Source organism: Panicum virgatum, chromosome 2N (genome assembly GCF_016808335.1).
Source record: "Panicum virgatum strain AP13 chromosome 2N, P.virgatum_v5, whole genome shotgun sequence".
Taxonomy (NCBI): Eukaryota; Viridiplantae; Streptophyta; class Magnoliopsida; order Poales; family Poaceae; genus Panicum; species Panicum virgatum.
In genome coordinates, this window is record NC_053146.1 from 36688015 (window position 1) to 36696178 (window position 8164).

Consider the following 8164-nt stretch of genomic DNA (forward strand, 5'->3'; position numbering starts at 1 on the left):
CCTATGTTGTGAACCCCCTTGGTAGCAACAGCCTCGCATATTGCAAAACATATCAGGCACCAAAGCTAAGTCTATACTTTCTTGATAATCATAATCTTTGCATTTAGTCTCATTGGACTTTTAAGTCGTTGGCTCAAGTTTTATAATAATGGAAAGCGCATGACATTATTTCAGGATATAAGAATAAGCCAACATCTCATCCACAAGACAAAAACCCATATCCTTTCCAAATACTTATGGTTGCAGCAGCCAACTATAGCAACTAACTTACATATTTTAGGAGATAATTAGCTCATGAATTATCTCTAATTATTCTAAGATTAACCCTTAAAGCCACACCAGCTTAATGACCACTCCGGTTTTAATTTCTTTCTAAGATAATCACATGGTAAATAAGAACTACCAACACATTATAGTAGTACTACCTCCGATTTTAAATATATGTCGTTTAGGACAACCTATTTAGTTCAAAAATGAACTAATTTGCTTGTCCTAAACGTCATATATTTAAGAATGGAGGGAGTATAACATATATGTATCTAGAAAAAAATTAAGGTTGCAGCAGCCAACTACAGAAACTAACTCACATATTTTAGTTGATAATTAGCTCCTGAATTATCTCTAATTATCTCGGATTAACCCTTAGACTCACTGGCTCAATGACCACTCCGATTTTAATTTCTTTCTAAGATAATCACATGGTAAATAAGAACTACCAACATATGGAGATGCCCTTAGTGACGATGGTTATATCTCCCACCCACTATAGTAGTATGTATCTAAAAAACCAAAACAAATTGTAATTTGGAACGGAGATAATATAAGGAGTACAAATATTAATTTAAATGTGAAGATGGAGATGCCCTTAGTGACGACGGTTATATCTCCCACCCCTTATAGTAGTATGTATCTAAAAAACCAAAACAAATTGTAATTTGGAACGGAGATAATATAAGGAGTACAAGTATTAATTTAAACGTGAAGCAGCACGTATTCTCTTCCTGCACATCTGATCACATACCCTGAACGGCAGCGATAAAGCATCAGTACGAAGAGTGTACACCAACGAACTTTAACCACAACACGAGCCTCACACCATAGTATGAAGAAAAGCGAAAGCTTGTCAGAAAGTAAGAACACCCCTACCAGGTAATTTTTACACCGAAGCCTTAAGAAACCAGCTGTCCAGTAAATAAACAAAAAAAAAAACCGCAGACCTAGAAGATTGATAAAGAGCACAGCTCTAAAATAGATCTACCTGTGTACATGTAAGCAGCTCCCACACAGCTTCTAATGCAGACAAATCTCAAGAGTCGGAAGTCAGGGTATTCAAGACATCTCCAATCCAGACTTGGATGTCACGATCTGCTTCCAGACTCCACGTCGTTGAGAGTGTCTCTTAGGGTGATTCCACCATGGCCGGGAATATTGACTGTTTCGATCTCGGTTGGTCGCACACTGTAGGAGTTTGCATTTCTGCTGTTGCGTTCTTCGGCTAGCTGGACCGTGTATGCATGAGGCCAGAAAGCTGACGAGGAGATGCACAGTTTTTGTTACATACTGAACAAATTTGAATCTCAATAACTGGCAGTAAAACAAGGAAAAGGAGGTACCATCAGCATCAAAAGGATATGGGAAAAATTGCAGATAGCAAAACGAAGCAACTGTAAGACCTGCAAAGGAAAACGACCCTGATTAGAAAAATAGTTGATTCAATATCTTCAGAACATTTAGGAAATCTATGTATATCTAAAATCTATTAAAATTTACAAACCTATAAGAGCGCCAGCAAATACATCTTGCCAGTGATGCCAGTAATCATCTACTCGAGAAACAGCCACAAGAGCAGCAATAAGAAGAGGCAGAAACACTATGCATAGCTTTGCAATATGTCCTCTGCGATCAAAAGCCGTGATTTTCCCAGCTAAGTACCAGGCAAGGAAGCCTAGGCCAGCAAAAGACCCTGAAATAGGTGATGAGAACACAAATTTGAGATGATACAGCCGCTGTAAAAAGAATATCATGAGGTGCTAGGTTGAAACTTAACTTGGGCACATGAAGAAAGATTTGACCTATGTTTCAGTAATTATTTAGATTGGTTTTGGGAATGTAACAACAGTGTAAAGAGAGTAACCAGTACATCTGCTCATCATGCACATATGCGCATAGGTGAAACAACACAAAATCACTTACCTCAAACTTACTCTAGTTTTCATGCATGCTTGCTCTCTCAAAAACAAATGTGTATAAAATGTTTGAATCACTGTTTCACATTTTTTTTATTAGCTTCATGAGTATCTCATATAAGGCTCAGAACTTTCAGCACAGTATGCTTTCAATCAAATCAAGAGGAAAAGCTGAAATTAGTCGTTACTAAACAGTGACAAAATTCAGCATGGAATTTCAGATCCAGCATTCAGGTCTAGCAGCAAGTTCCCATGTAACGGTGTCTGTAGCATTAAATTTTTCCATAACCTTGCAAAAAAGATGCAAGAGAAATCCATTGTTTGTAGTAGCTGCAGCAGTACACCAGTGCCTACGGCCAGACTTCTCCTACACAAAGTATCCAGACAGACAGTCCCATTGATTGCATGAACCACATGCATACCACCTTACAGATCGCTCATCTGACTATACAGGATGTCACCATGGCCAACTGAGGTCTTGGCACCCACCTGTTCAAGGTTATCAATCTTGCCACAAAGACAGCCACTTGTCTCTTATGATTATAACTGGAATGCCCAAGGCATATGACACCACCGGAGGTAGACCCATTTTCTTCCAAAAACCCTCGAAGTGCTAAAACATGGTTTTTCCCTCCCCAAGTATGGCTTCTCAATGGCATTTTAGACACATCGTCAAATGACGGTAAACCAATTTTCTCACTGTATGTGCACTAGTGGCAGTTAACTTTCAAAACTGTATAAGTTTTCTCACTGTAATATAGCAATACATAGAGTTTGCCAACCAGCATGTGACGGACCAATATTACAAAGGAGAACATATGTCACAGGCTATTTGAGTATTTATATGGTTATGTCATCACTTACATGAAGTGTGTCCACTTGGGAAGCTTTTGTGACCTTCCTTGATTACACTCTTCTCTCCATGGCATATAACACCAGTAGTGATGTTATCGTAAACCTGAAAAGATTAATGTAACTAGCCTTCGATTCCATGGAACTTTTTAACATTATACAGATCAACACAGAAAGAACTTGCAACTGTGGAACATAAGTTAGTTTTTCAGTTCTATCTTACATCTTTTCCATCAGGAAAACAGCGCCAGAAAAAATCTGGACGTGGGCGGCCAACACCATCCTTAATTGCATCAGTAATCACTGCAGTTATAAGTACTGAGTATAGAATCCCTACAAAAGTTCAATTTCTCAGGTTTCTTTGCCTTATACTATAGTAATGTATTGATGCGATCATAAACTATGTTAAATACCCAGTATGCCATGGTGCAAATCATAAAAATTCTTCTTTTTGAAGTAAATTCCAAAAAAGATGGCCCAAGGTAGTATAATTCCAAATATCTGCAAATCAGGGGAATAGGGTAAGAACCAGAGAAGAACTTTTGAATAGATGTAACAAGATCAAAAGATACTGAAAAATAAGGACACCAGGACATACTGGAACAGCCCAAAAGGGCACTGTATTGCCTTTCAAAGGATATCTCAGGTCAGTCATCATGTCTTTCCCAACAAAACGGTGAAAAGGTTCAATTAAATTCAGCAGTCCGTCTATGACAGCAAGGAGGAGAAGTATTATCCAGTCATACATGTGTAATCTTGCCAGTACCATTCCATGGGATCTCATAGTGCACCCTAACTGGTCTGCCATTGTGTCCTATAAAACCAAAGAGAGCAAGACAACAAAACCAGTGAGTAAAGTTGCAAAAACTGCTGAATAGGAGGTCAAATTGTCAATGCAATGCAGTTTTCAAGACCATTGACAGGACTAGACGACCAATACTTAGTTTCACAGGCTATAATGTTAACTGATTTTTACAGGGTGGAAAGATAGTTCTCAACACCATTCAGTTTGTAGGATGGAGAGTAATATTAACAATTTAACATCTCCTGTGAGTTATAGCAGTAACATAATCATACTAAACGTTTTTTTTAGAGAAGTGAACAGACATACTAAACCAACATGTCTAACGATATATTTTAAGCATGGACCATGGACCTAGTAACCAAGGCATTTTTAAGTGAACATAATTTAAAGTTCGTATTTTGTAGATTAAAAAGGTATAGGGTTTGGCAAGAAAAGGAAAAAACAAAATGATAACCTTTCTTCATGTTTTTAAAGAGACTTTAGACACATGGCAGCAGCCAGGAAAATATTCATTTTACAGTGAAAAAATCTTGTATATGAACTCTTAATGATACACAGGAACCACCCGAAAGAGTATCAGATGGTATCAATTTCATCACTCAGGCAAAACAAGCTAGTTGTGTGTTAGTTACAACTTACAAGTCACCGTACACGGAGCCAAGCAGGACAACCATACTAACTTATATTTGCCATGCCAGGAAAAGATAATACTATGTTCGGAAAACATTAAACAAATAAGATCAGTGGAAAGCTCTAAAGTTTGAGTAACTGTGACATTTGATAGTTTTTTATGATCATCAGAAATCGAACTTGTAGGATGTTACGAGAGCCATACAAGTGCAAAGATATATCAAACAGTTTGAAAAGATATTGAAATCAAGAGCACCTAACATTTATTGCACTTAAACACTAGATAAACAGTTTCATTGTATCCTTCAGTTTTTGCATAGGAAAAATGACCCTCTCAATGTCATTTGAGACATATGAACACAAAATAATAGTTTAGTGTCCCAAAATCTTGGTAATCCATTAAAGTACGATTGCGAAACTAAAAAACAGCATGATCATTCTGGTCCAAAAATTAGGGTGCAACATCACCAGACCAGAAAACAGAAATAATTTTCAAGTTTCCTAGCACTCATAAGGGACCAAATCCAGAAGCAACCCAATTACAATTTCTGGAACATCTGGACATGCAGATATACCTACAGATCATAAGCATTTCCATACCGACATTCAAAGGCCGTCATTTTCCTCATCGAATAAGAACCTCGGGAGACCATAAATATTATCAACTAAGATCTCAGATTCAGGGGAAAAACGGTTCAAAAAGAACTTTAAGAAGTATATATCATTCAGTTAAAAGAAACTAAATTCTTAAAAGAGCAAGAATACACCAATAGCTTACTAGCGCTAGAAACTCAAAAAGAGACACATGTGTAACTTTATTTGCCAGAGGCAAACAAAAGACAGAAAAGATAACCTCAAATAATTAAGCAATACGTCTACATAAAAGACTGGAAAGGTTGAAATGCTAAAAGTTCAGCTGAACCAAACACGTGAAGTGAATGAACAGCAGGCCAGAAATTTAGGGTGAACATCCAATTTCATGAATCTAGCTAACTAAAACAAACAATAAATCCAAACATAATTTTCCTATACCTCTGAACTTGAAAGATAGTGAAGGTGGGTAAACAGAACTCTGAAACCTTCAAGATAGAACAGGCCAAGTTATCGAATAACAATGGACACCACAAGTTCATACTACCGCAACCCAAGTGGGCAAAACTTATTACAGCTGAGTCGACTACAGATCCTTGGAAAACAATAGTATAAACCATTCTTCTCGTTTGATCAATTAAATCAACTAGATTAACTTATATCAATTTGGCAAACGACAGTTGACAGCCAAACTGTTTGACAATCGGAAATTCACACCAATTGGCAGCAGCCCACCACGATGACACTCAAAAGTGTTTGTTCATTGACACCGAAACAAAAGATATTTCTGTGCATACTAACCGTACCAGCATCAAACCAAATGGGCAAACCACATGGCAATTGCAACTGGTTCCACTAGAGATCGTAAAACTACATACCAATTGTTTTCATTTGATGCACTAAGTCAACTAGGCTAACTCCAAATAAACTGGTGTCCAACTTACAGGAATATGATTTGACAACACTAAAATTGAAACCAATTGGCGGCAGCACAAAGGCTGCTGACACCTTCAAGATTGCTAGCTATTACCGGCTGGCACCAGCTATCTACTGCCAAAAGAAGATATTTCTCGAGTATTTTGACTAAACCCGATTGCTCTTTGTTAAGCGAATAGGCAGCAGATTACCTCAAATTTCCCTTTGGTGGGCGAAGGGCACCCTCAAAAATCTATTGGCTTTGGATTAATGGTATTTGCCCAATACTGATGTTCTTTTCCAGCAATTTTTATACCTAGGAATGGAACTGGTGAGGTGACATCAAAGTCAAACTAGATACAAGTGGCTAAAAATATCTAATCGTGTATGTATTATTTATTTCACACCAAGACAACCATCAGAAAATATCTAGAGCCGACAGACCCCACGCCATCCACTTAAAAAGCGCATTCGACATCCACTAGAGATGAATACCAGGAAAAGATCAAGACCTTCTTTGTAATAGTAATTTGTTAAAATAGCGACAAAAGCTGAGTTCTCAGTCAAAGAAACACTCAATTCCCCAAATAATCCGAAGAGAGTACTGTCCCTAAACTAGAGTGACCAAGAACACATGATGAGAGCACAGCAGGGAGCAAATAATATGTCTGCAAGGCCGGAGTTACAAAGAACGATGTCTTCAGATAACTTTGACAAGAAGGGGGAGAAGGGGGGAAGAAAGAAAGAAACTGCGGTCAGCTTCCGCCGAGCCGGGGAAAAGAAAGGAGAAGGAATGAGGAACTCACGGTGCGGCAGGAGACCAGCGGCTCGCCGATGTCGCCGCAGATCGGCGCCTCCTGGCGTCCTACCAGAATGCGCTCACAGCAGCTCAGAGCGGGGAAGAGAGGGACATAAACGAAAAAAAAATAAAGAAGGTGGAAGAAAGGAGGAAAAGTGTGCCAACTCCGATTTACAGCCAGTCCTACACTCGGGTCAAATCAAGAACTGGAACCTGGAATTTTGTTGGCGGTATATATACCGTCCCGCGGCGCCGGGGTTGGCTACCTGCTGCCGTCTCGACCGGGCTACCAACCGCCGCCGCCACTAGCTACCGCTGCCGATGCGCGGGTGTGGTGGATTCGGCTGTGGGGCGGAGACATCCGGTGGTGGAGTGGAGGGCCGGGTGTGGGGAGCCACGACGAAACGGAAAGGAAGCGGAAGGAGGAAGCTGCTGCCGACGCGACGGTGGCCGGTGGTTGCGTTTGCGTGCGACGCGGAGGAGGGATGTGCTGGGCGACGGGTTGACTGGTTGGCTGTTTGGTTTCTTTCGGGGTAGATCTAGCCGGTGCCGGTAAACTCGACGGATTTGAATTTGAATTTGAATTCAATTGAATCGGCGTAGTCCCGTACCTGCCACTGCCAGGCAAGAATAATCATGCGTGCCGGTTGGTAACCGTAAGCCACATGGGTGAGGGATATCATTTGTCATGCTACTCTTTTTTTCAATATAAGCAAAGTTGACAAGTGATTAGAGCATCTCTTGCACATTGCTCGTATTAATCTAATATAAAGAGACGTGTTATTTGGGAGATTTTGGATATGAAAATAGTCTTCAACAAACTATTATGTTCTTTTTCATACCAAAACTTTTTTAGCAACTACCAAAATCTCAAGTCATCTTCACTTAATGTAGAGGATGCAACCATCTCCCCTACTGACAGTTTTGGAGATTGGTTTTTGGTAATTTGCTGCATGAGTGATGGTTAAAAATTCACAAGTAGCCATTAGGCAGGAAGAGAGATAAAAGTTAGTGATAGTCTGGGTAGAATGTTAGAGATGCTACTTTTAGTGGTATATAAATTATCAAACCAACCATCATGTTCCACGCATGTTATTCATAGATAATCGAATAAACTTAGGTGGCTTGTTGTTGGACTATCAATAGATGTGTACTCTTATTTTGCTTTTTCTCTCTTTTTCCATCTGGAAAGAAGAGTTGTATTGATCATGTTGCAAGCTAGGAATGAAAACGTGAAATAAGGTTCAGACAAAGATACAGCACACTAATTTGACTTGACTAGCTAACTATTCTTTCTTTTTCTTTCCAAGCTCATGCGCAACTTTATCTTGTTCTTTCTTTTTCTTTCCAAGGTTATGGATCACATTAACAACTTTGGTGATGTTA

The 8164-nt window shown here is 39.2% G+C and overlaps 1 protein-coding gene across 9 annotated transcripts; it reads right to left on the reverse strand.

Annotated features, from left to right (window-relative positions):
• Positions 1-971: 971 nt before the first annotated feature.
• LOC120660313 (lipid phosphate phosphatase 2-like) lies at positions 972-7268 on the reverse strand. 9 transcript variants are annotated; one of them, XM_039938791.1, is made up of 10 exons: positions 6992-7268; positions 6786-6844; positions 3785-3852; positions 3637-3698; positions 3452-3539; positions 3262-3371; positions 3051-3144; positions 1775-1963; positions 1614-1673; positions 1019-1528 (listed from the first exon to the last, which is right to left on the reverse strand). In XM_039938791.1, exons 3-10 carry the CDS (start codon positions 3810-3812, stop codon positions 1359-1361), a joined length of 801 nt encoding a protein of 266 aa, XP_039794725.1. In that variant the 5' UTR covers positions 3813-3852; positions 6786-6844; positions 6992-7268; the 3' UTR covers positions 1019-1358. The 9 variants fall into 9 exon arrangements, with proteins under 9 accessions (XP_039794727.1, XP_039794725.1, XP_039794726.1 ...); XM_039938792.1 differs by having other exon boundaries at positions 6786-6867; XM_039938787.1 differs by having other exon boundaries at positions 3637-3852; positions 6992-7267.
• Positions 7269-8164: the final 896 nt, after the last annotated feature.